The 27,175-nt window shown below is 48.9% G+C and overlaps 1 protein-coding gene across 5 annotated transcripts in view; it reads left to right on the top strand.

Annotated features, from left to right (window-relative positions):
- Positions 1-893: 893 nt before the first annotated feature.
- PDPK1 (3-phosphoinositide dependent protein kinase 1) overlaps positions 894-27,175 on the top strand; it is a 70,392-nt gene continuing 44,110 nt past the window's right edge. For 2 of the 5 annotated variants that reach the window (XM_037024493.2, XM_073214650.1), the window contains exon 1: positions 894-1,124. In XM_037024493.2, coding sequence (XP_036880388.2) covers positions 909-1,124 — 216 coding nt within the window. In that variant the 5' untranslated portion in view covers positions 894-908. Of the gene's footprint in view, positions 1,125-2,570; positions 3,413-11,724; positions 11,749-14,296; positions 14,483-27,175 lie in introns of those variants that run through there. The other 3 variants (XM_017664815.3, XM_017664816.3, XM_073214651.1) reach the window with 3 other exon arrangements.

Genomic DNA, 27,175 nt, shown 5'->3' with positions numbered 1-27,175 from the left:
CTCACCTGAAAAGTGGGGCAATAACAGGGATACTTGATGAGGGTAAATGAGATTTGGCATGGGAATCCCCTACTAGAAGTAAGTGCTGAGTAACTGTTAGCAAGCTATTACTGCTGTTCAACAATTAATTCTGTCCACTGGGATTATGTGTTGGTTTATCTTATTGGTATTGTCTAAATTGTTATTTTTTAAAAATAAACATGTATTTCCTTTGGAAACCAAAAAAAGTTATTTAAAAATTCAAAAACCTTCAGGTAAGAAAGATGATTCATTTAATTGTGTTTAAAACGTCATCATCATAGCACAACGTGGATGTACTTTAATGCCACTGAATTGAACACTAAAATGGTTAAGGTGGTAAATTTTAAGTGTATCTTACTACAATTAAAACACCAAGTGTAACATGTCAGTAACAATAACATCACCATCAACAATAACATGCAAAGAAGTTAATAAACAAAGAGGAAAGTTCTGAAGGTGTCCCTGGGAGTATAAGCAGTGATGAGAGAGATTGAATTCCGCCTCAGAAACATGACTTTATAGCCCGACTTGCTTTCCGAGAACACTTCTCAGTTGTGTAACTAGTAAAGTTGCGTGTTTCGGTGATTACGCAGAGCCCGGCTCTCGAGGCCGAGCCGTGGGTCGGAGCCCAGCCCCGCCTCCACCTCGGGCGTGACCTTGGCCGGTCTGGCCCCAGCAAGCCTCAGTTTCCCCGCCTGGAAGCCGGGATGACAGCTTGCCCCTCCCCCGCCCGGCCCCGCCCTACGGCCCCGGGATTGGCTGACGCGGGGTGTCCCTCTAGGCGGGGCCGGGCCGCGGCTGCCCGCCGGGCCCCAACCCGGAAATGCGGCGCGGGAGCGCTGGCGGGGCCGGGCCGGGCTGTAGCGGAGAGACGGCAGGTGCAGCCAATGGGCGCGGGGCGCGGCGGAAATCCCGCCCAGCGTCGCGCGGGGGCGGGGCGGCGCCGGGGGCGGTGGGCGACGGTTTGGGCGCAGGATGAGGGCGGCCATTGCTGGGGCTCCGCTGCGGGGAGGAGGACGCTGAGGAGGCGGCGAGCCGCGCAGCGCTGCGGGGGAGACGCCCGCGCCGACGCGGGGCCCATGGCCAGGACCACCAGCCAGTTGGTGAGTGTGCGGAGGCCGCCCAGGCGCGCCGGTCCGCCAGTCCGCCGAGCGAGGCGACTGCCGCGGCCCGGCGAGGCGGGGCGCCCCGGTGTCCCGAGGGCCGGGCGGCGCCTCACCTGCGGCCAGGCGGCCTGGCCTCGGAGTGCGGGCTTGGTGGGCGACGTTCGGCCGCCGCCGGGGCAGGGGAGCTGACAGATGCGCGGAGAGCGCGGGAGGCCAAGGAAGTGTCAGCGGCCCGTCGCGGTGGAAGTGCTGGGAAAGTTTGTTTTCGGCGCGGCCTGCAGCCGAGGCTTCTGGGTTACCTTTCGTTCCGTCTGCGGAGGAGACGCCCTGGGTCTTCCCCTGGAACGGGTCCCCGTGTCCCAACTCACAGCGGAGCGGGAAGGTGCGAGTTCTTGATCAGAGCACCTGATGCTCTGGGCTCTCCGATTCTCGGCTAGGATGGAGTCTGGTCCACTCCTTTCCCGGCCCTGCGGGGCGGTATTTGGGTGCTTTTCCTGCTTGAGGCTCCGCTTCGGCCCAGGCATCAGTACTGTGAGAAGCCCCCGGGAGGCCGGGCTGGAACCTGCCACCGAAGGGAAAGTGAGCGTGACAGGGAGGAGGATTTTAGAGGGAGAGGAAAAGGAAAAACACTTGGGTTAAATGTTTTGCTAAAAGTACGGCTAGTGTTTCTGTATTTTCTCTGTTACTAAAAGTATCCCTAGTGATTTTATATTTTCTCTTTGTTACACTCTGGAGGCTTGGTAAGATGGCATAAGGATTTATATCTTGTATGCAAATGTGAAGTGGGTGATGGAAGCGTGTCTAGACAGTTTGCAAAATCTGGTTCTAAAAGCAAATCTCTTAAACGAAGGAAGTTCCAGAAATGCACCTGACTCCCTATTTTCCGACATACAGCTTTGTGACAGCGGCTTTGTTTTTTTTAATCTTTCTGGGGGGTTGTGAGCGAATTGGCGAATCTGATGGAAGGTATGAGTACTCTCCTGAGAAAAACGCAGAGCTACACCGAATTTTGTAATTCCTTTAGGAGGCTCTTGAAACCTGCAGCTCACCGGTGAACTTCAGGTTAAGAATAATGCTTCCTTGAAATGGGTGACAATCCAGAGCCTAAGAGGAGGAGGACCTGTTCAGTTGAGAAAAATGGTGAAAGGCAAAGGGATGTCTTTGACAATTGAGATGTGTGACTGTACTTGGGGTGCTTGGGCTGCTTGGCGAACCTCAGGAGGCTGGGGCTGACGATAACCTGGACGTCTGTAAAATGAACTTTTGTACAGTGATGCTGTTGCAATGCAGGGTGTGTACTTCCATGGCGTCCGTAGGAAGAAGAACATATTTTCTCACAGTCTTGCTAGTTCTAGTACAAAAACGCCGGAATCCAGAAAGGGAAAAAATGATTTGAAGGACAAAGGTTAGACCTCCTCACCTGGAGGTGAGAGGAACTAGGCTTCTGTGTTTACATCATCAGCTAGAGTCCCCAACATGTATGTTATGTGTGAATATGCCATTTTTCCCATCAGTAATGGGAGAGATGCCCTCAATCTTGGATTTCTTATCTGAGAACATACTGGTTTGCACTGCTCCAATGAGTTTGCATCTAGATTTTTAAGGTGACACTAGGAGAGGTCCCCATCCCAATTAATTTTCCTCTTTAAGTGTGTGCAGTCAGCAGGGGGAGCAGTACCAGTTGAGAAGTCTGAAAATGGCCCAGACCAGTTTGATTCTAAGGTGGGCCAGAGGCTGTGAGTGCCATTTTTTGAGCACTTACTTTGAGACGAGCACTTACTTTGAGACGGGCACTTTGCCAGGTAGCTCACGCCTTGCTGGTTGGCTTTAAGTCAACAGTGTTGTGAGGTAGGTGTCGCTGCTGTGTTACAGATATGGAAACTGAGGTGCAGAGAAGTTACATACCTGCATGGTAAATAGAGTGGTTTGAACCCGTGTCTAGGTGGTGGCAGAGGCCAGTTGCCTCTCTGTCCCTCATGTGATGGTTCACTGGGCAGCTCAGCGTAGCACTTGGCCTGAGGAAGGTCATCTTCCCTGGGCTTCTGCCCGCATGCCATGCTGGAGGCAGGAGGGACTTCACGTTGAAGAAAAGCATACTTACTTATTTCTCTGGGCAGATGGCTGAACTCTGTGACCCCTGGAGCCTGTTTCAGCCTCATGCTGTTAGAAAGCAGCTGTTTGGAAAGAGGCTCCAGTTCATCCTTATTTGAGGGCTGATATTCTGAATGGGCGAGGCTTGGAATCCTCCCCTTGGAAAAAAGCATCATGCAACAATTTTGTTAAAGGTACATGGGCCATTAGGCAGGGTGGCTCCCTGCATGCTCTAGGGTGGCTCTATCTTTTGCAAGGGTGGCTGCATCTGTGCAGAAGGTGGTGGGGACAGAAGTGGGTTCTGATTTTCACACTCCCTTTTGAGTAGCTCTTCCTTTGGTGGCCTTGTGTAATGTGATGTATTTCTGGCCCCATGATGCCCCACAGCTATTGAGCTGAATCCAGAGCTGGCAAGGTAAGGTCCCCATACTAATCAGAGGTGGAAGTGTAGGGTTTCTCTACTTTCCAGCACGTTTCATAAGAAGGATTACAGCAGTATCCTGTAGAGATGTGGGCCTGAAAATAGGTCTTTAGTAGCTCTTCAAAGCAGATTTCTGCTTCTAGGCTGCCTCTAGCATGTTTGGGGGAGTGTCCTGGGCACATCCCTCTTTTCAATCTGTACCACCCGATGCCAGGTTTGAGTGCATGCAGGGCAAGCATGTGATGAACTGGAAAACACCACAGAAGTGAAGGGCATTGAGTAAGGTCAGCAGTAGCTGTGGAGTCTATTGTGTGTGGAGAGCCTTCACTGGCACCATGCTTTGCCACTTCCTAAGGAGTATCTTCTGTGAGAATGGACACTGATGGAGTCCCATAATACTTCACTTCTGTGACTAGAGCAAGGAGCCTCTGCTGAGGGCCACTTGGTACTCAGGACACGCCCTGAGCAGGTGTGAGGGCCAGGGCCAATGTGTGTCTGCCCTGTGATGCCAGCTGGCCATGGTGCGGAGCGCAGTTGTGGTGAAGGCAGGTTCAAAGGACAGGTCATTGGAGGAAGTGCTGCTATGCAGCTGTGAGTGTTGGACTTGTATTGCTAAGGCCTGTTCAGTAGCATAGTGTTCTGTAACTGGGCCCGTTCTTCACTGGTTCACATGGTACTGGACCCTTGAGGAAGTCATTTGAACACTGAGAACCAGTTGTGTGTCCAGTCTCTAGTGAATCAGCAGGCACTTACCTCAGTAGTATGGGGAATGCCTTCTGATGATGGTGCCCCGGAGGAGAGAAGCCTGCTGGGCTGACGATGGCTCCCAGGGGTCCGTTTTCAGTGCTTGGTGCTGGTGTGTTTACATTGGCACAGAGTCCATTGTCATCCTTTCGGCTGATAAATTTTTCCTGATTTAAACTGAAGTTTTTACTTCCAAGAAATTCCACATCATTTTGAATGTGTTGAAAGAGCTAGTTCATTACAAAGGATTTGTGTTTGTGGGCTTCAAATCCCTTATCAGCACACCGATTCAGGTTTCTGTTTAAATAGTTGGATTAGACACAGGCCGCAAAAGTGGAAACTGACAGCACTGCAAACTGTGAAAATGAGGGACCAGCCTGCCGTGGGGGCCGGGCACATGGCCCACAGAAGAACAAACAAGGGTGGTTTCCACCTACAGTGCTGCTGAACCTCATGACGGTGGGCATGGAGTTCGTGATGGCTCAGTGGCCATCTGTCCCACAGGCAGGATAGCATGCCCTGATCAGCTTGCAGCCTGCAGGGAGTTGAAATATTTACAGGCACAGCTGGGAGGTGTGTCTGGGTGCTGTGGCAGTTTGTGCTGAAGGTCTGTGCCTTGGGCATGATTGTGGAACTGGTGGCAGGTCTGCCCGAGTCGGAGAGGGCTGCTGAGAGACTGCGTGTGTGGCTCTGGGTAATATTTCAGTCAGAATTCATCTGGCTACAAGCTTAGCTTTTACAATGAATGCATTGTTAAAGTCTTGTTCTTCAAACTGTTTTTCTCTTTTGTAATTAATTTTACTGCAGCAGGAGTTGTTTCTCAAAGTGACAGCCGTAGAGTGGATGCTATCAGAAGGGCCGATAGGATTCATAGGGAAGCCTGAAGTCTCACTGAAATTTCCCTTAAGTGCTTTGACTTGCAGTGGAAACCTGTGGGAAAGCAACTTTTCTGTTCCCCCTCCCTGTTTCTGGGCGATTGGGAGTACAGGGCCTGCAGTGGACCTAGGAACGCCCTACCCAGAGGGAGCGGGTTGTGCCTCATGACCTTGCTTTTGGGGCCCCGTAGGGTAGTGTTTGGGCTGGGCTATATAGGTGGCTGTGGGTGCTGTCCTGCAGGAGGGCAGCAGTCCCATCTGGAGGGGGACGGCCACACTGCGGTCTCATCACACACTTGGCGGGCCTCAGAACACTGACACACTTTCTGCCTAGTTCCCCCTTTCCTGGAGAGGGAGGAAGTAGGACTTGCTGGCGGGCTCCTCAGGTTTCATTGCTCCTGTGACTTCCCCCACCTCTCCTGACCTGTACCTTTGCTCCTCTGTGGTGAGGGTGCCTCGTCAGACACCCCTGCCCTGTGGCCTGACAGCCACGGAGAGTGTCCAGGGTGTTCTCGGCTGCTGGGATCCCCTCTTTAGACCCTTCCTTGTTGCCTGAAGAAATTCCCCTGAGAGGGAACCCCCACTGTGGCTGTGTAGCCTTTTCTGACCAGTTAGCTTTGTCTCTCACTCTCTCACCGTTGGTCTGCGCCATGGTTACTTACGCCCAGTGCTCCATTTCTCTAGCCCGTGTGCACATTGTTATGTCCTGCCTTTCTAGACCTTGAATCGCTAGGTGACTTGTTACTCTTTCATGCTTCCTCCTCATGCTTCTCATACCTGGGCTTCCTGTGGCATGTGTCACAGGACATGTGTCACATGTCTTAGCATCTTTGCTATATATTAACAAAAATATATCTGAGTCCTGAATGTGTATTCTGATTCCCCCGCATTCAGAGCTGCATACATTTGCAGGATAGAGGGTCTTATCCTCAATTGTTCGTTGCCTATTTAATGCCTAATGTGAAAACTTTCCAAACTAGGAAGAAGTCAGAGGATTAAAAACATGGACTCATGTTTCACTTCTTGATTATCTAAGGAAATGTAATTTTAAAAGGGTATAACTCTTTTTTTCTGTATGTGTATTATATCACCTGTCTGACCCTTGAAAGGTTATATGTCAAAACTGTTGGTACCTTTTTTATACTATAGCCCTCCTGGGAAGTTTTGGTGATCAGATGTTGGGTTAGGTCTCGGTCTGCGTAATGCTAGTGTCACCCATACAGTGTTCTGGGCTGAGGCTCTCCGTGTTGGCACTGCCACTGTGGTGGGTGAGGCCTGCCGTGGACCACGGTCCTCCTGCAGCCAGACCCTGAGTACCTAACCTGCAGATGAGCCAGAGTGGGCGATGTGGACCCTGCATGGGAGGCACCACTCCAAGGCAGCCGTCCCATCGGGAGGACTTTTCTTGGCGGTCCCCAGCTGAGGACTAGGATCCCTCTAGTAGTTCTCTGACCACAGCCAAGCTGCTCTTCCCTGATGATGGAGGGACCGTCGGGGAAACAGCCACCCTTCTCTGTGGTCTCTTCAACACCCCGCTGCCACCTAGGGGAAGGTCAGAGGACTTTTCCCAGCCTTGCGTTTTCTCTAATTTCTGGGTGTCCTGTCCCAGGGGGGTATGTGCTTCATGGGTGGGTGCGGCCACAGCACTGCAGCTGTGAGGGCCCCGGGTGTGTGAAGTGCCACCCTCCTCGGTCCTGAGGCCACCCCAATGCGCAGAATCTGAGCAGCCCTCCTTGTCCCAGGGGTGCAGTGCGGGAGAGAGCCACCAGCCTAGGAGGAGGCCAGCATGGATGGGACGCTAGACCCAGCGGCGCAGATGCAGGCCCTCAAGCAGTGTTGCGGGCACTTCTGCTTTGGGAGGTGATGGGGGCCGTGCTGGTGGGAAAATTGCCTCAACGCTGGTCTGCTCACCATGCTCTCAGGAAGGTCTGATCTGGAGACACAGCAGCCAGGCCCTGGGGAGGCGGTCAGGAAGCTTGGAAGCTGCTCATTTCCAGGGTCTTGTCATATTCTCTGGCTTCCGTCCTTGAGGGTGAACACCTAGCCATTCTGCATTCTTCTCTCTCAGCAGCCTGTCAGTTGGCTGGACAGGAGGCTGAGCAAAGAAACTATTCCCACAGTGTGTGGTCTTTGAGGCTCAGCATTTACCGCCCTCATTTTCCATTGTTAACTTACTTTTCCTTCCTACAGTTGGCATTTTTCTTTCATGTTTTTTTCCCCCATTGGTCAAAATTATAGTCTTCTACTGACTGTGTGTACATAGCTGGCTATTATCAGATATACTGCTTTAAAAATGTGCATCTAAATATAGATTTTATTTGTGAATGCATTTTATTCTCATTCCTAAAGGAAAAAAACCCTGAAAATCTAAATGCATTTCTTTCCTTAATCTGAGAAAAATCCTCTGTTCAGAAGCTGCTGACACCAAGTTTTGTATATCTGGAGTGGAAGTGGGTGAGGATGGACTGTTGGTCCGATTAGGAGAAGAGACATCAGAAGAACAGAGCTCTTTGCTCATCACCTGAAGGAATCCTTGGGCCAAACCATGTCTGCATCTTAGTGAGTCTGGGACAGTGTCCACCTGCTGTGAGCCTGGCCAGTTGGGGCCCCGCGCAGCGGCTGAAGGGTATCAGAAGGGGAGGGCAGGGCCCTGCCAGGAAGGGTGGCGGGCCTTTGTGGGGCTGCTCAGAGGAGGGCAGGAGAACGTGGACCCAGGTGCCCCAAGCAGGGACTTTCCTGGCAGGGGTGGCCCAGAGGGTGGGGGAGCAGAGAAGTGGCCAAGTGGGGAGGAAGGAGGCAGAGGAGCGCCTTTTTCATGCTAGGAAGGGCAGGCCAGCTGCTTGCTAGTACTTTCCAGGGAGACCTGCTCTGCTTCCAAACACAGAGGACTTTGGACAATGCAAAACAAAGAAGGTGGTGGTATTGGGAAATTTACACTAATCTTTGTCTGTGTTATTTTTACCCCCTTCTTTAAAGTGTTTATTATTTTCCTTCAGTAGCTCTATGTTTTTCAAATCAGTGTTGAGCTTTGAGTCAAGTTTTTAATGACATAGGATTTCAGATATTGAAGTTTGCTTGAAGCTGTCAAAAAAGCCTCCAAACAAACTTAGTTTTAAAATAAAGTTGATTTTGGACTAACTTCAAATATATAAAAAATTACAAAGACAACACAGAGTTCCCATAATACCCCTAATGTTTAAATGTACACAACAGTGTCACATCTGTCAAAACTAAGAAATTAACATTGGTACCACATTAGTAACTGAACTGCAGAGCTGTCTGTGTTTCATCAGTTTTCTCCCAGTGTTCTCTTACTGTCCAGGATCCCTTGCAGGGGGCCACACTGCATTTAGTCACCACATCTATTTGGTCTCCTTTGGTCTAGGATAGTTTTTTAGTCCTTCCTTGTTTTTCATGACCTTGATGCTTTTTGAAGAGTGCCAGTCAGGTATTTTGTAGACTGTCCCTTAGTCTGGGTTTGTCTGATGACTTTTGGTGATGAGACTAGAGTTATGGGCTCAGAAAGAACCTTACATCCTGTCAGAGGTACCTGATGTCCGGGTGGCTTTAGCACTGGTAAGGTGAAACAAGAGTAGTCCTTACTGCCTGGAGTCCGGCAGTGGCCCATCTCTGTTCTCTGTTACATGCTATTTGCATGTCATAGGATGACCACAGTATTTTATTTTGGAAGGGACCTTCATGCTTACCCAGCTGGATCCTTCCAGTTTCCAGATGAAGACACTTGGGATCTGGAGGGATTCTGACTATGTAACCCAGTCTGAGCTGGCATGGGGTCCAGGTGCCTGTATGCTCTGGCCTCTTTCTGCAGGCGTGGACACTCTGGGGTCACTGCAGGGACAGAAGTGTCTCCAGGCGCAGAGTGAGCCTAAACTCACGGATAGAACAGGATTCTAACTGGGCAGGCCCACATTCGCCTGGAGCCTTTGGAGGCCTCTTTGGGATCTAATTGGCTCAGTTCCCAGACGTCCCCTCTTTGCAGGTGGGAGAGTAGGTTTGTGTAACTAGCGTTTGTGAAAGTGGTGGTCAGCTTTGACAGGTTCTCCTTGGGCTTTTTTTCTTTCAAGTGAGGTACAGTGTTGTTTGTTATTTAAAGACCTTTGTCTTGAGTCACAGACCAACCTGTGGGCTGTGACTTTGGGGCTTTTAGATTGAGCCAAGAGCAAAGTTTGGAGTTTCTTCTAGCTCAGAACTCAGAAGATAAGCATTTCAGGATAAATCATGAGTTTGGTTTGTCTTACCTCCCATCTCCAGATTAGCCTTTCCAATCTCCATTCCACATAGCCAAACACAGCAAAAACAAGGCAGTTAAGCAGGTAGGAATTGGTAGGAAGAAAGACCAGGGCACGGGTCTTAGGGCAAAGGACTTGAAGAGAATGGTGGTGGCGGCTCGTGGCAGCAGGCAGGTGGACCTCAGGGCGTTGAGGGTCCACCCTGGGACTCTGGCGCCTGACAGTATGTGTCAGGTGCTTGGAGTTGGCCAGGAGAAGGTGCAGTAGAGACTGGCCTGCCTGCCTACCCTTCTTTCCTTCCTCCTCATTCCTTTGTGTCTGGTAACTGTCCTTAAACTGGTGATTGGTGGAGGTGTGGATGAACGTTGTGCTAGACAAAATAGCTCTTCCTCTGCGTGCTGCTGAGGCGGTGAGGCTCTGCTGGGGAAGGTGGCCCCACATTGGGGCAGAGTTTCTTCTGTGTCTCAGCAGCACTGTTGTTCCCAATAAGGAACTATTTATTCAACCTCTGCAGATAGGGTGCCCAGCAAGGGAGAACATGTGTTTATAGTGCCTGTTCAGGTGTCAGGATAGGCATTCTCTGAGAAAAATAAGCTGACTCTCTCTTCTGCTATTGCAAACCAGAGAAGTTTACTCTGCTGGAGGGGTGTTTCTGCCAGATGACATTTATTCATATGGCTGGGGACATTCTGGGGGCTTGTTTTTGTTCTGTTTTTTCCTATTTCAAGGAGGGAGAAACTTCTGAGGATTAAAAAACAAGAATTTGACCACATTAATTCAGCATTTTCCTTATAATTGTTAGGTTTACTGGAACAGTTACCATATCATTGTGGTGATATGTTTATGTGTGGGAAACACTGATGGGAGGTAAACAAAATCCAGGGCATTTTAAGGAGCTTTGGGAAGTTCCCACGGGTCCCTTTGCTGCTCTCAAGGATCTTGTAACTTGCAGGGGGAGGTGCTGTTTGCTCAGGGTACGCAAGCCTTGGGCCGGCAAGTAGGGACTGCAGTGCGGTCCACATGGGGCTGAGGACACGGGGATGTGGAGGAAGAGGGTGTCAGTGAGGAGGTGAATGGGTGGGCTGCTCAGTCAGACGGCGGGGAGCATTGAGGGTCCCTAGCCCATCAGGGAGGTCCAGGGAGGCGGAGGGGGGCTGCAGTGGAGGGGTTGGTAGAGCTGGAACCCAGAAAAAGGCTCTGATTTCTTTGGAAGTGCTCATGTGCTCTAGGTTTTATTTTAGCTTTTGACCTTTTAGTCTTGGTGGCTGAGGGAGGTTTCCTGTAAGAAGCCAGAGTCAGAAGCTGGAGAGTGGAAAAGAGGAGGTTCCAGGGTTGCAAGGAGGGGAAACAGCTCAGCACCTGCTGGCCTCAAAGAATCATGAGATGACCTGCTGCTGTTGATCTAGTTTCTGAACTAGATGGGGCTGGGGGAATGTTTGCTGAATGAATTTAATTCCCAAGGAAAGCTTTGTATTTAAGTGGCATATGATTGATGTGACTTTAGAAACTCAGTTTTTCTTAGTTGTCAACTTTAATAGGTTAAATTATTAATTTTAGTAAGACAGGAGGCAAAAACCTGTTGATACTGTTTTCTGACTAATAGGTTTTTCTGAGTAAAGCTTTTAATGCATATTCATTCTAGATTTATCCAAGGTTTTTTGGCTGTGAGATGGAATCTTAAGTATATGGATTGGATTAATTATCTTTGAAGTGCTGCTGTTTTTCTGATACAGCTCCGTGATGAAGGGCTTGAAAATCAGTAACAGGATTTCCACGCTGGGCCTCCGCGGGTGTGAACTATCTCTGCCCCGCACATAGGATCTGTATGTACAAGGTACTAGTTCATCCGTCTGCTCACTAGCAAATACATTGAGTCCCTTTTGAGTGAATAAGCTGGTGAAACCAGAGAGAACTTAAGAGTGGGTCCCATGGAGAAGTCAGGCCCCGGTTGGGGGCAGGCTGTTGATAAGGTGCTCAGAGGCCACCATCTGCTGGGCTCCCGTCTGCTGCTTAACCCCATCCAGGTCGGACTTTGGCCTTCCCGGCTGTCAAGGTTAATAGTTAAAAGAGAGCCAACGGGAAGATCCGTCTTACCCTCACCCAGAGGTCGTCCTTGTTTCCTTTCTGCTTTTTTTTTTTAACCAAATCAGGACCCTATTGTGTACCTGAGCAGTCTTCCCTGCTGCTGTTTTCACCGAACACACACGTTGGCTTTCTTCACTGTCCCACCTCCCTGGCGGGTAAGCAATAGTAACCATTGTCCTGGATGCGCAGGCTGTTTCCAGTTGTTAAGGGTTGTTTCTTAATGATTGTTTTTGTAATATAAATCTTAGTCTGAACTTCTGACTGTTTCCCCTGGATTCTGTGTAGAGGAATTGCCAGGTCAGACGGGGCACAAGTCTAGGTCGTGATGTGAGAGTGATCACTGAATGCCTCCCGGGAAGGCCCTGCGGGTCAGGGCCCCACATCCTCATCCCCTGGCTGAGGTGGAGTACCGGTCCACGGTGGCCTCTGCTGACTGGGAAGGGCTGAGAGCTTCGTGTCTGAATATGGCTTCACAGCTGGCATGTGATTGTGCACAAGGACTGCTCTGTGCCTCAGTGTCCCCACCTGGAAGAAGGGCCAATGGTCCTCACCCCTCAGAGTTGTGGTGGGGACTAACTGTGATAATACATGAAACATATACAGAAGAGTGAGTGGCAGAAGAACTATTATTTCTAGAAGTAGAGAAAAATGGCATTTCATCAATTTTAAGCAATAGTGTTCAAGTTATATCTATATGGGGTGTATATAATTGTATGGAAACTTTAAAGAATGAACATAAACTCACATATGCCCACCATCCTTGTTAAATGTGGGGTTTTGCTAGGTTCTTAGAAGCCCTCTGAGTTGCCTTCCTGGTGGTGCTCTTCCTGCCTACCTTCTGGGCCCTCCTTGATGCTCACGTTAACCCAGTTAATGGTGTGTGAAGTATTGCTTTAGGCAGGTCCGAAGTGCAGGCAGTAAGAGCTTCGGTGTCCATGAGAAAGAATCTGGTATTTCAGCGCTTCACAGTATGTTTGTCACATATGTACGAAGTTAAATGTTGACAGGGCAGCTTGGTAAAGTGAAGGGACATAGTGCTTACTGACACCTGTGATCTGTGAAGCCTGAGGACTAGGCTTCAGGCAGCAAACAGCCCCGACCTGTGTTCCTCTGCCTGCCTCGCCTGCCTCTCCTGCCTCTGAGAACTGCAAGGGAGTGGAGGAAAGAAGGGGGACAGAATAAATGGCCGTCCTTGGGGATATCCCACTGAATGCTTCTCCCTCCCTTCCTTTCCTTTCTCCACCCTGTTCCATGGAACAGTAGAAAGTCTTACTCTGGGCTTTGTTTAAATCCAGCCAGCCAGCCACCTGGACCTTTAGTTCCCAAGTGTGATGCCGCACTGGTTAGGACAAGCTACATTTTGTTGAGTGCTGTGCTGCATGAGAGCATTAGTGACCATTTGTCTCAGGTGGGCCAACTCCCTATTTGCCCGTGATCAAAGGCCAGTGTGGGCAGAGCACGTGGCATGGTCTGTTAGGAGCACACGCAGGTAGGCGTCCAGTGCAAGAATCCCCTTGTCACCGTAGGCAGTTGCCACGCCTGGTCTGCTCTCTGAGCTCTGCCCAGTTATCAAAGTGCCTTAGTGCTCCAATCTGTTGTGGGCATCCAGTAGCCCAGGGGGTGGGCCGATGTTACCAACCTCTTCCCATGATTACCCATGGGATCAGCTAAGTTATGCACCTACAACTTGGGTCCTTGATTTAGCTGCTCTACTGGAGTTGTTCTTCACGGTGGCAGTCAGGGAGTGGAGGAGGCAGCAGTGGCTGTGGGGCCTAGCTTTGCGGGGTTGCTTGGGGTGAGGAGGGGGTTCTTACCAAAATGATCTTTGCCAGTGAGCACAGCCACCCCGAGAGCAGTGTCTCTTTGGGGAGGAGCTGGTCTGATGTGGGGCAGCCTCCCATGTCCCATTTATGCAGGGGCCAGCGGGTATTCCCGCTGTGTGATGTGTGGCTGTGCCTGTCCCTGTGCAGGTCAGAGCCCAGGGCGCACCTCCCAGGCAGCACTGAAAGGCAGCTTCACTTTTTGAGTTTGGGCTCCTTTCTCTTTCTGCTGGCTAGAACCTTAAGCTGCTGCTGGATGGCATCTTGATCATAGAAGGCTCTGATTTCAATCTCATTTCCACTCCTGTTGTTAGGGAGCTCAGCCTTCCTATATGTATTTACTACCTCAGAGGTAGAATTGGGCCTCTGATACACTATATGTTTGATTTAGTGTTACTCACAGATAAACAAACACCATTTGGAAGGGGGATGGGCTTCATTTTGACCTTGAAGAGCTTATGTTGTGATCTGAGGACCCTTGGCTGGGAAAACTTTGTTTTTTTGTTATTTAATCATGAAAGTGATTGTAGGGCACTCCCCGGTGGGCTTGAGTGCTCAGAGCAGGCCTGGGCGGGCTGGTGCTCCTTATCCCTAGTCAGGAGGTGAAGAGTCTGAGCCACTGGGAGGTGACATAACTTCAAGGTCAGACAGCTGGTGAAGAGCAGGGCTGGGATTTCAAAAATATTTAAGAGCCAAGACGTGTGTAAAGAACCTAGTGGGGATTGCTCAGATACAAAGGCCCCCAGCTTTGGATCCTTGATCCCCGTGCAAGTTGTCAGGCCTCTTGCTGAGGATGAAAGACTGTTTCTCATGACACCAGCCCCAAGTCTAGCATCAAACTCCCAAGCCAGTCCTTCATGTGAAAGCCTTGCTTAATTTGTCTTTTATCCTTCCTGAAGAGATGAAGATATAGAGCCAGATAAAGAAAGATCCAGAGAGATCTGAGGAACATCAGTCAGTCCTCTTCCCCCAAATTCAAGTCCTCTGCCTCCTGGCGATGACCCATGCGCCGACTTCTTTTCTTCTGGTCCCTAGACCCTGGGAGGACTGGGCTCCTGCTCGTTGCTCAGTGAGTATCTTAGTAGAATGAATGGATAAATCACTTTTCATTGTAAGGTGTTGTAAACTACACTTTAAAACAGAGGAGGAGAAACCATGCGCCTCCATCCACACTACCCCTCCGAACCATTCTGGAGAAGAAAGCTAACTTCTCTTATCCTGGGCCCCTCCCTGTGTAGCTGCAGGAGGCCCTGGAAGCTGCCCAGGCTGCTGGCAGTGGCTTGTGCCCCAGACACTGCAATGGTTCCTGACCCTGTCTCGCTCCCCACTTCCTTGTCTGCCCAGTGCACTGATGTCCTGCCACTGGGAAATTAAGGACTGGGAGGTGTGCTTTAAAAATATATGGCTCTGTATTTTCAAAGTAAGCTTCCATCTACGTGGTAATTAGTCTCCGAAGGGTTAATGAGGCTTTGTCCACAGCTTTGGGAGAGGTGAAGTGTGTGTGAGACTTGGTGGGAAGTCGGGAGAAATCTCTAGGTCATTTGTTTTCCTTTGCCCCAGTGTTTTTGCAGTTTTTATCTACTTGTCAATCAAATGTCCATTACATTTAGCAGTTTTGAATGTTGGATGCTGGGTGTTTTTTTTTTTTTTTTTTTTTTTTTTTTTTGAGAGGGCATCTCTCATATTTATTGATCAAATGGTTGTTAACAACAATAAAATTCAGTATAGGGGGGTCAATGCTCAATGTACAATCATTAATCCATCTCAAGCCTAATTCTCGTCAGTCTCCAATCTTCTGAAGCATAACGAACAAGTTCTTACATGGTGAACGAATTCTTACAGAGTGAATAAATTCTTACATGGTGAACAGTACAAGGGCAGTCATCACAGAAACTTTCGGTTTTGATCACACATTATGACCTATAAACAATCAGGTCAAATATGAATATTCGTTTGATTTTTGTACTTGATTTATATGTTCATCCCACATTTCTCCCTTTATTATTATTATTTTTATTTTTAATAAAATGCTGAAGTGGTAGGTAGATGCAAGATAAAGGTAGAAAACATAGTTTAGTGCTGTAAGAAGGCAAATATAGATGATCAGATGATCAGGTGTGTGCCTATGGACTAAGTATTAATCCAGGCTAGACAAGGGCAGCAAGACATCCACGGATGCAGAAGATTTCTCTCAAAGCAGGGGGGGTGAGGTTCTGAGCCTCACCTCTGTTGATCCCCAAATTCTCACCTGATGGCCCCCCTGCGACTGTGCCTGTCTTAGGTTGTTCCTCCCTTGAGGAATCTTACCCGTCTCTGGCTAACCAGTCATCTTCCGGGGCCATACAGGGAAATGTAAAGTTGGTAAGTGAGAGAGAAGCCATATTGTTTGCAAAGGTTAGCTTTTTACTTCTTTGCAGATTTATGCCCTGTGGCTTCTATGCCCAGCACTTGTCTCGAGGTATCTTTACCACCTGGAGGAATTATGATACTCGGTAAATTCGATATGAGGCACGAATTCTATTTAAGGTTTGTAATTAGGAAGGAAGAAGAAAAGCTATAGATGTAGCATATGAAGGAAACTTGGGAGGATTGATTATTTCTTTGACATATCTTCTTGTATAGTACCTTAAGTATGTATAGGTTTTAAACTACTAACTAATTTGCACACACATATTAACATAATAGGAATACGGTGACATAAACAAAGCAAATCTATAATTACCAGCCATCTCCAGTGAAGCCAAGAAAACCGTTTAGGCACCCTAGGCATTTGTGAAAATTTATCTATGATATGATGGATATTGTCCAACTGTACTTGAACCATCAGACAAATTAAAGCAGCCCATTTCTGGGATCTGTTCACATCCCATATGTTCTTTTAACCATAGATAGTCTATAGTCATGAGATTTTGGGGTGCTACAACTTGCACCCCTCCCAACTCCTGGTTGAGTTCCAACAGTACAGATCCAGTCAAATTCGTTGTCTCACTGTATGCACATGCCAGCCTAGACATCTCCCTCCTCCTTCTTATGGCAAGTCCAGGAGACGGTGGGCTGGATGCAGCCACAACCGCAGCATCGTCCGGATCCCTGTGGAGGCTTTTTGATGATCATCCCCCGGCACGAGTCCTCCAGAGAGTGCTGATGCCGGAAGCTCCTCCTCATATCGTATCTTAGTTCATTTTCTGGGTATCCAAGCTAGGCCTTGATCTTCTGCATAGAAACAAAGAGACCCTTTGCCCACACTTTGACATGCCCTCTATACCACTGTGCAGAACTCATTGGAGGTCAGCACACAGTAACTGCTTTTTTTTTTTTTTTTTTTAATTAAGAGAAAGGAATATTATCAGAAAAGAGTACCTCCATAGCTGATCATCTGACACCCTTTAAGTGATCAACATTAAGGATATTTAAAGCATGCGTTGATCTTTGATTTACCAATAGTTTTATCCTGTTAAGGAGTAATCCCCCTTTTCTTTCTTTCTTTCTTTTTTTTTTTTAAATTTTTAATCTACACTTACCTGAAGAATACTATGTTTACTATGCTCTCCCCTATATCAGGTCCCCCCTAACAACCACATTACGGTTACTGTCCATCAGCTTAGCAAAATGTGGTAGAGTCACTACTTGTCCTCTCTGTGTTGTGCAGCCCACCCTCCCCTTTCTCCCTCCCCCCCATGCATGCTAATCTTAATACCCCCCTTCTTCTTCCCCCCCCTTATCCCTCCCTGCCCACCCATCCTCCCCAGTTCCTTTCCCTTTGGTACCTGTTAGTCCATTTTTGGGTTCTGTAATTCTGCTGCTGTTTTGTTCCTTCAGTTTTTCCTTTGTTCCTATACTCCTCAGATGAGTGAAATCATTTGGTATTTCTCTTTCTCCGCCTGGCTTATTTCACTGAGCATAATACTCTCCAGCTCCATCCATGTTGCTGCAAATGGTTGGATTTTTCCACTTCTTATGGCTGAGTAGTATTCCATTGTGTATATGTACCACATCTTCTTTATCCATTCATCTACAGATGGACATTTAGGTTGCTTCCAATTCTTGGCTATTGTAAATAGTGCTGCGATAAACATAGGAGTGCATCTGTCTTTCTCAAACTTGATTGCTGCGTTCTTAGGGTAAATTCCTAGGAATGGAATTCCTGGGTCAAATGGTAGGTCTGTTTTGAGCATTTTGATGCACCTCCATACTGCTTTCCACAATGGTTGAACTAATTTACATTCCCACCAGCAGTGTAGGAGGGTTCCCCTTTCTCCACAGCCTCGCCAACATTTGTTGTTGTTTGTCTTTTGGATGGCAGCTATCCTTACTGGTGTGAGGTGATACCTCATTGTAGTTTTAATTTGCATTTCTCTGATAATTAGCGATGTGGAGCATCTTTTCATGTGTCTCTTGGCCATCTGTATTTCTTTTTTGGAGAACTGTCTGTTCAGTTCCTCTGCCCATTTTTTAATTGGGTTATTTGTTTTTTGTTTGTTGAGGCGTGTGAGCTCTTTATATATTCTGGATGTCAAGCCTTTATCAGATCTGTCATTTTCAAATATATTCTCCCATACTGTAGGGTTCCTTTTTGTTCTATTGATGGTGTCTTTCGCTGTACAGAAGCTTTTCAGCTTAATGTAGTCCCACTTGCTCATTTTTGCTGTTGTTTTCCTTGCCCGGGGAGATATGTTCAAGAAGAGATCACTCATGTTTATATCTAAGAGGTTTTTGCCTATGTTTTTTTCCAAGAGTTTAATGGTTTCGTGACTTACATTCAGGTCTTTGATCCATTTTGAGTTTACCTTTGTATATGGGGTTAGACAATGGTCCAGTTTCATTCTCCTACATGTAGCTGTCCAGTTTTGCCAGCACCATCTGTTGAAGAGACTGTCATTTTGCCATTGTATGTCCATGGCTCCTTTATCAAATATTAATTGACCATATATGTTTGGGTTAATTTCTGGGGTCTCTAATCTGTTCCACTGGTCTGTGGCTCTGTTCTTGTGCCAGTACCAAATTGTCTTGATTACTATGGCTTTGTAGTAGAGCTTGAAGTTGGGGAGTGAGATCCCCCCTACTTTATTCTTCTTTTTTAGGATTGCTTTGGCTATTCGGGGTCTTTGGTGTTTCGGATGCTGGGTGTTTTGATGCTGACATTTTCCTAAAGTCTCTTAGAGGCTGAGCAGTGTATTACTTAGTTAAACTGAACCTTGGTATGTTTTTGGTGGTGTAAGTCCGGGGAAAGGATATCCCAGGGCAAAATATCCTAAAAACCAAAATCAGTCAAAGGGAGACATAACGTTTAAAAACCCATTTTATTCCTCACAAACTGCAGTCCCGGCCCTTCCCTCTTTCCTGCTCGGACAGAAGCAAAACCGACCCTCCCCATCACCTCTCAGGTACTGATAAGGCCTCCGTCGCCCAGGTAATTACCCATTGATATGGAGATGAACTTCTCTCCACCCTTGAGCGCCTGTTGATATATGCAGATGTACTAAAGCCAGGAAAAATACTCTGGAAATGTTACAGTTTTACCCACGGGTGGATATGAAAATGTAATTCCATCTCAAATTAATTTTCCCTTGAGAGTTTCTACTTCTAAGAGGAGATTGCTAAACTTAATATTCAAAAAGTTAAAGAAGTTGAAACTCTGAAATTCTTATATACAAATTTTATGAAACAGTCTACAGAAAATTCCCAGTTTACAGATGGACTCTCTTTTAACAAATTCATTTGGAAGTTAGTTTAAAACTTGGGCTTTTCTTCCTGTCTGAGGCACTCTTGCACAGGGGTGGTGTGGTCCTAAGCTGAACCCCGTGTAGCCACCTGGGGTGGGGATGTGGGGGTGGCAGGGGCGGGGTGGGGGCCGGTGCAGCAGGTGGCATTCCTGCTCTGATTCACCAGGACAAGCTAGCAGATTAGGACGAGATTTACGTTGAGTAGAGTTATGGGCACACAGCGAGACCCACTTTTCAGAGGCTCCAAAGGTCCTGGGTGTCAAAGGCACTCATTCCCCAGCCGAGTCCAAGTGAGAAGAGCTGCCCTGCCCTGTTCTCCAGAGAGCTGGAGAGCTGTGCTGCCACCATGCAGTTTGTACTTCCCGTGCCTCCCAGCAGTGGACCATTGCAGGAGCTCTCATTCTGACAGAATGGGAGGGGGTGCAGCACTTCTGGGGCAGGGCTGGTGCCAGGAAGGGGGGCAGGGGAGGCAGGGGGAGGGACAGAGGCTGGTGCAAGGCTGGTGGGGGGCTGGGGTGGTGGGGCAGAGGAGTGACACTGATGTAGGCAGGCCTTGGGTTCAGGGCCCAAGCACGTGTCTGTAAGAGAGGCCTGCTGTCCTAACCCTTGTAGTGACACGTGCCGGTGGGACCCAGCAGGGGGCCCTGTTCTTGAGAACTTCTCTTGTGACCAGCTCCATTTTATTAGGGAGGACAGAGATGGTGGGCCATCACTTTTAGGGTTTTGCTGCTTTAAATTTTTCCAGAGATTTGAATTTCAGAAGCTATTGAGTGACCAAAAGTATTTACTTACCATACGTGGGTGGCAAGCTGATTGGACTGTGTCAGGAAGGAATGACTCACCTGCAGGTCCTGGGTCACCTAGGCTGTGCTATCTCCCCAGGGCTCAGGGCTGGGGGACTGGAAGAGCTACATCCAGAGCCTGACAAGACCCCCACCCAGTGGGGCCTCCCGTCAGTGTCCCCCAGATCATGGCAGATGGTCTCACAGTGCTATATATGCAACTTCATTTCCACTCAAAGTGTTAAAAAAAAATAAGCCCTTTAGAATAACAGCTATAGCACAAATAAACATTTGGACTTTTCACACTGGAAGAGGGCTTTTTTCATAGTCTTTTCACTTCACAATTAAAGCCTTGAAAGGCAGTATTGCAACCATCATTTTCTTTAACTGCAGAAGTAAAATGATTCATTAAAATATAGCCAGGCCAGGAGCTGTGCTGTGGGAAGAGAGCATAGCACCAAGCTGACCTTACAAGCATCTCTCCATCAGGGAGGGTCTCTGAGAGCTGGTCTTGCACTGAGGGGCTTGGCTGGCATGCTGTGGCCAGTGCAGGAAGGAAATTGCAAAATTTGATGGAGGAGGAAGGTTGAGTGCGATAGGCCCCTGTGTCATTACACCCGTGACGCTGGAGTGGAGAGGACACTACTGTGGCAGTGGTCTTGTGGCCAGCATCTCGGAGCCTGGGCTGGTGTGGGACAGTCTGATGGTTAGGCTGCCATCAGACACCAGTCCAGGAGGTTCCAGGGCCCTGTATTGGCATCCCCATTTCCCAGGCTACTTCCCTTGTGGCTTGAAAGTGCCAGAAGTGACCCCAGGAGGGGTGTTTCTGGGGCATTCGGGTTCTCTCTGGAGATGACCAGTGCTGCGGGCCAAGCTGGACAGTCCCTAATCTAGATCTGCCCCTGCCTCGGGGACTTTGTACTGGCCTGTCCTTTGCCAGGAAGGCTCTCTAGGTGTCCTTAGACCTTCCCTGCCTCCTCTGATCTTTGCTCAGATGCCACCTGCTCAGTAAGGGCCTGTCTGCTAGTTTAAGTTTGCACCACCTGCATCTCGTCTTCTTTCACTGCTGTGTTTTTTCTCACAGTAATTATCACCACCTGACACACTGTAACTCTTACCTGTTTTTTATTTTTAGGGGGGCTCCATCCACCATGCAGAAATGGGTTTCTTGAGGGTGTGTTCTCTTATCTCCAGTGCCTGGAACAGTATGTGGCACATAGGTGCTCAGTGAATATTTGTTGATGAAGTAGATAGAGCAGTATGGTCTTAAGGGCACTGCATTTGCCTTGAATCATTGATACTGCTGTGAGGCACTTGGGGAGGCCCTGTTTCGCATAAAGCATGTGATGGAAAAGCAGGGGTGTGTGTGTCTGTATTACATCATTTGTTATTGCTATTTCAAAAACCCAAAGTTCTTTCTACACTTCACTTGGATGTTGATTTCAGAATGTCTGGGTTTTGTTTCTGACTCATGCAGGTTGCTGTAGTTTGAAACATTAGGGTAAAGTGAAACTTAAAATGTATGATGCGTGATTAGCTATTACTATGGTTTGCTTTCTCTGTGCGACTTTCCCTCCCTGTCATTGCCTTCCCCAAGACAGTGCTGCAGCCCTCTGACCTCTACCTGAGAGCACTATGCCAGCCCTGTGCTCCGGGCCCAGGGTACACAGTACAGAGGGCTGCTCTGTACCCCCAGCATGTGTCCATCTTTGCCATGGCCCCCCACAGCTTTAACTGGCTAGTTCTGTAAATGAAGTTGGACCCAGTGTCCTGTTAGGATGTAGCCTCCTAGGAATGGGGGCCATGTCTGCCTGTCTGTGTTACGGCCATGTTCCAGGACCCGTGCTTGCATGGTGGCCACACTCATTGGGCAGCTGGGTTAATGATATAATTATGTCCTCAGGAAACTAATGAGCAAATGAGTACACATACTCCTGTGAAGTAACAGAAACTGGCTTCAGAGAGGAAGATGTACTTACAGTCATCCAAGGCCTGTGCTTGGAGGGTTAAGGGTCTGCAAGCTCCCCTTACTTTCCAGAACTGTAGGTGCGGCAGCAGCATTGCGGGTGTGCTGAGCTGTGTACCAACACCGTGTGCCTACTGAGCGAAGTGGAGGAAGGCACTGGGGCATGGCAGCAGTGGAGTCCTGGGAATTGAGGTGGAAAGGGCAGGCACAAAGCTGGCATGCCTGAGCTCAGGCTCCAGAGCGTTCTGCACCTGTCCAGAACATGCTGTTTCAGCCAGATGCCAAGCAAGTAAGACAGCTGATGAGTTTATGTTAATTTATACTAAGGTTGTGTGTGTGTCCCTTTAAGGAGAGGCTTATTAACACCTTCAAACCTCTCCTTGGAATTGTGCTTTTGGGCTGGGTGAACTTGCCAGGCAGCTTGTACAGGGGAGAGTTAGCATCAGGTGCATTAATGTTTACAGGTGGGAAAAGCCTAGGCTAAAACCTTTATCTCTGTGAAGCATAGAGAGCAGTGTTTCTCAAGGTTGCAGTGGTAGACCACCCACAGGGCACAGTAAGAACATATGCACGGGATTGTCCTAAGTCTTCGTGCCCCGTTCCCTGCTGCCCGGGCTGCTCCTTCCGGGAGATGTGATTCCCCACAGCCTGGGAGGCTGCAGGTCCCTGGGCTCAGCCGCTTCTCATGCCAGTTTTCTGGCTGATGATCTGGCTGGTACTCTGCAGTAATTTGCTTTACTGTGGAAGAAACAGAGTGTTCTTCACAGCAATCAAAGCAGGCTCCTAGCTGTGTTTTCATACCTGCTTTGAGTTTGCTTTGTTAGTTAAAAAAAAAGAAAATTCTTAAATCACAGAAATTATTGGATATAATCTTACAGTGAGTGAAACGTCAAAGGCTGGCATCTGAAAAAAGTAATATTATCAAGCTGAGTTCCATCCAAAACCTGTGTGTGGCCAGCAGAGCTCAGAGTCCAGCAAAAACTGAAGAAGAAAGCCAGGGCTTGCCCCTGCTGGGGTTCCTGCAGCTGTTGTCGGAGCGGCCGGATGCTCTCCTGTGAGCAGGGGTTGTGCCATTCGATTTGGGCATCTTTGCCAGTTGGGCATGCTTACCCTCTTGGTTGTCGATGTGGGTCTGGGTGCTGAGGGAGTTGGGTGTCACCTCAGCTTGTTGGGGTGTGCCCATTCCCCCTGCACTTCATTAGGCCCTGGAGGGCCGAGAGCACACCGGGGGTGTGCCGCTTTCTGCTCCGGTCTGGTGTTTCTCAGTATAGGCACACGCCAGGGTGGGAATCTTGCTGTGAACCCTTATCATTACTTCCATTTTATACTGTTTGGATCATGAATGTGTTGTTTCCCAAACCCAGCATTAGGATTCTGTTATATAACCTTTTCTAAACTGGGTGCATCCCTTCCCGGGACCCCAGCTTCCTGAGCTTGTAGTTTTTTCTCCCTCCTTTTCTAGGGGGTGACTGTAGGGCTGTGCTGCCCACAGGAGTGCATTGAGGGGTGCCACTGAACATTTGGTTGGGGTGGGGATTGACTCTACAAGGATAGACAGGACTTCTTAGCTGGGAGCTGTGGGTGCTTGGGCTTGCGCATTCTTTGTTGTCCAGTATGACATTGACAGCATCTCCCTGCCCCTACCCACTAGAGGCCACTGACACTTTCTCCCTCCTCCAGTTAGGATAACCAAACATGTCTCCAGGCATTGGCAAGTGTCCCCTTGGGGCAGAATCACCCCAGTTGAGAACCAGCAAAATAGAATATGTGTCTGGGGCCCCAAACTTCCTAACACTGGGAACTCATGGTGGTAGGTTCCCTCCGAATAAGCTATGCCTCAATGTGGCCCAGGCAGCTCCCCAGACGTAACCCCCCACCCAAGGCAGCCATGGACCAAGCCGCCTACCATATTCATGCTCACTGCTCCTGGATGGGGTATTTGTGCTGCTTGGGGAAGGAGCTTAGATAGGCCATTGGGGCTGACCGGGTGTCGTCTGGGCTGGGCTGGGCTGCTGCAACATCAGCCTTAAAATCCTTCACATCCCAATGTGCTGACACGAAGCAGCTCATTGGAGGCTGAAATCCTGCAGGGAGAATGGTTGCTCCGTAGTGCCATTTCTGTGGCTGTTTCTACCTGCATCCTGGCTCTTTCCCTGCCACCTCCCAGGCAGCACCAGTGCTCCACACTCCATGCATGGTCTTTCTGTGCACAGGCCTCCATGTTCATGGTGTCACCTGGCCCCTGAGCGTTTTGCTTGGGGCTTCCTATCCTAACTTGTGGACAGATGACAGAGGGGAAGCCTGCAGGTTCTATCCAGCTCAGTAACCCACTTCATCCCTCGGCAGTACCAGGCCGGGTGCTGCTTGGGGGCACAGGGTCTGCAGGCCAGGTCCAGCTCTGGCAAGAGAGCCTACCTCATCGTTTGGCTGGCAGCCTTCTGTGGGGCCCAGGGATGGGCAGAGGTGCATGATGAGGGCTGCCTGCCTGGCTGGCACCTCTGCGGGGTTGGCCTAGCCCAGGTCAGGTGCAAACCCAAATTTTCTCAAGGATGGTACTCTCCCTTGAGGACCTGCTCTGGAGACCTTTTTCATAACCATGGAAACCACTTTATTAAAGAAAGCTCTTAGGAGTTCATGTTGTAAGTGAGAATCTCATCAGACATTCCTCATTGTCTTTGGGCTGCTGTCCATGGGCTGGACGCTGTTCGTTGGGCATTCGGCAAGTTGGAGCTAAGACTGCTCTTGGTAAGTGTGCCTGAGGCTAATCTGAGCCCTCCTTGCATGTTAGGCATGCCTGGCCTGTGTTCGCTCGCCGGTGTAATGGAGGTTGTTAACGCTCAGGTCTTCAGTGCCCCTTGCTTCCTGTGGCCACCGATGCTGTGCCTCCTCAGCCATCAGGGCTGACCCTGTGAGAAACCCCTCACTGCTCTTCGGTGTCGCTTGTAGCACCTCGCCGAGCTGCAGTTGTGCCCACTGTGGAGAAGCAATGGGCTGTCCCCTGCTGCACCCCAACCTCCATAGGACCGATAGGCCTGTGCCTTTGCTAGGATGGCCACTGGGCCTGGAGCATGTTGATGTACAGTTACATTCTTCCATGTCCATGAATCACCTCATCACATTTTGTTACTTAAATTGTAATGTTTGGGAATTTACTCCTCAGGTCATTTGTCAGTTTTGAATTAAAGGCAAAGTTTGCCACTGCCCCATGCGTCTCTTCCATTGTCTCCTTGCTTTTTAGGAGGCTGGGTGTATGGGTGAACTTGGGCGGGCCCGTAAACAGGCCTGTGCTGACCTGATTTACATAGTGGGTGGGGCAGAGCATGGCCAACGCTGGTGGTGACCCCCCCACCCCACCGGGTCAGGGGCCAGTGACACTGCTCTTGTCCAGTTCAGTTCATGGCAGTGCTGTAGTGCCCTGGACTGCGCTGTTTGAAGTGCTGGCTCCTTCCACTTCCCTCCTGTGTGTCCCTACAGGTCACACAGTCCTGCAGCCCCTCAATCCCAGGGCCTGAGGGTCCGTCCGCACTTGGCCTGGCCGTGTCCTGGAGCCCGTGAGGTGCACAGTGCACTCTGGGTCTCTGGTGAGGCCAATCCAGGCCTTTCACTGTTCCTGATGGGCCTCAGCCTGGCGACTGTGACCTCTTCTCACTCACCGCTGCCCAAGGATAGAAAGTTCCTGCCACTCTTCAAGAGAGGTTACTGAATTTGATAATTGTGTTATGATTGTATGCCTTATTTGTAGGGAAAAATAATTAAGGTGGTGATTAAACCCCAGAACTTGGTCCAACCCTAGGTGCCTCTCGTGAGATGGAGTGTTTATGAAATGTCTGTGGCACACTTGGCTTACTTCCAAGCCACAGAGCGCTCAAGAAGACAGCAGTTCTCCATGAATAAATGGTGGTCTTCGGACTCCCAGCCCAGCTGGAGGGCCGACACCACTGGTCACATTTGCCCTTTGTGTCATGTTTAAAAAATCAGGTTCTCTTGGATATTTTTTATAAAGTCAAGTAGTCATATTCTCATATTTCATTGATTTTGTGTGCTTGGCTAATTCCTTCATGCTTATGTACCTTGCCTGGAGTTACAGTGAAAAGAAACCTCCCTTCATGGGGCAGTGGCAAGTGCAGCCCTGCAGGTGATGAAGGCCCGCTGGCTGCAGGCTGGGATGTGCTGGGTCTTCTGGGGTGTCCTCCCTGAGCCAGCCTTCCTGGGGCTGACCCGCAAGTGCGACCAAGGTGTAAATGGCATTGCATGGACCGTCCAGGCTCTTGCCTGTTCTTGCCATCTGCTGCCTTCCTTCCCACCTCCAGCCTCATCATGTTTGGGTCACAGGATATTCTGTCTAGATTTTTTGCATATCTCAAGATGAGTGTCTCTGTTAGCTCTTCTCATGGTGGCTGAGCTGTCACCTGCTGCAGTGGCTGGTTCCTGAGTGCCCACCTGTCTTTCCTGTTCTTAGTGCACTTTCTGCAGGACTTCAGCTTATTTGTAGTTCTGTGTATCCCTTCTCTATTCAAATGGAGGGAGAAAGTTTGTCTATCCTTTATGAACAGACATACACAGTGCAAGAAACAGATTTCTGTATGGCCATACTCCCTTAGTTATTCAGCTGTATACAATTAAGTGTTCACTTGTATTCAACCTGCTTTTATGTTACAATTTGGTAACTTTATAACCTGTGTGTATCACTACAGACTCATGATTTTTCCCAGTTTCAGCCTCTTCTGATTAGCTGTGTTTATTGATGGTTTTTCCAGGCCAGCTTCCTTGCCTTTTCCTCCTACCAGAGACAGTTGTAAAGGCCACCCCCTTTTCAGACATAGCAAAGGATTAGGACCATATTGATTGTATTTTTTTCTGTTCTCCTGGGTTCTTTTAATGGGGGGGAACTGTTAGAAACAAATCTGGGTGCCCTGAGTTCACAATCTGGTGGTTGGTAGGCTAATGAAATTACTGCTCGAACAATTCAGGGACAGAGCTGGAAAAGAGATTTTTTTGTGTGGTTGTGGGTACAACTTTTATGTGTTCCTGATTGAACTCGGACACTGTCAGTCTTTTTCTAATGCCCACCTAAGTTCTTAACTGTATTTCTACCCACTTCTCTGCAGTGTTTCTGTGTGTCTCATTGACAACTGTCCTGTTGTTGGGTTGTTGACAGATTACCAGATTGCTTTCCAAAAACGTTCTAACAGCAACATGGGTTTAGGGCACCAGCCGCAGTGGGTGGTGGCGCCGTTTTCATCAGAGCCTTTTGGGCCTTTGGCATCTGCCTGCTGTAAGCGGGTTTGGTT

Source organism: Manis javanica, chromosome 10 (genome assembly GCF_040802235.1).
Source record: "Manis javanica isolate MJ-LG chromosome 10, MJ_LKY, whole genome shotgun sequence".
NCBI classification, from domain to species: Eukaryota; Metazoa; Chordata; class Mammalia; order Pholidota; family Manidae; genus Manis; species Manis javanica.
Note: the sequence above shows the minus strand (reverse complement) of the source record. Positions and strands in the feature narration are given on the sequence as shown.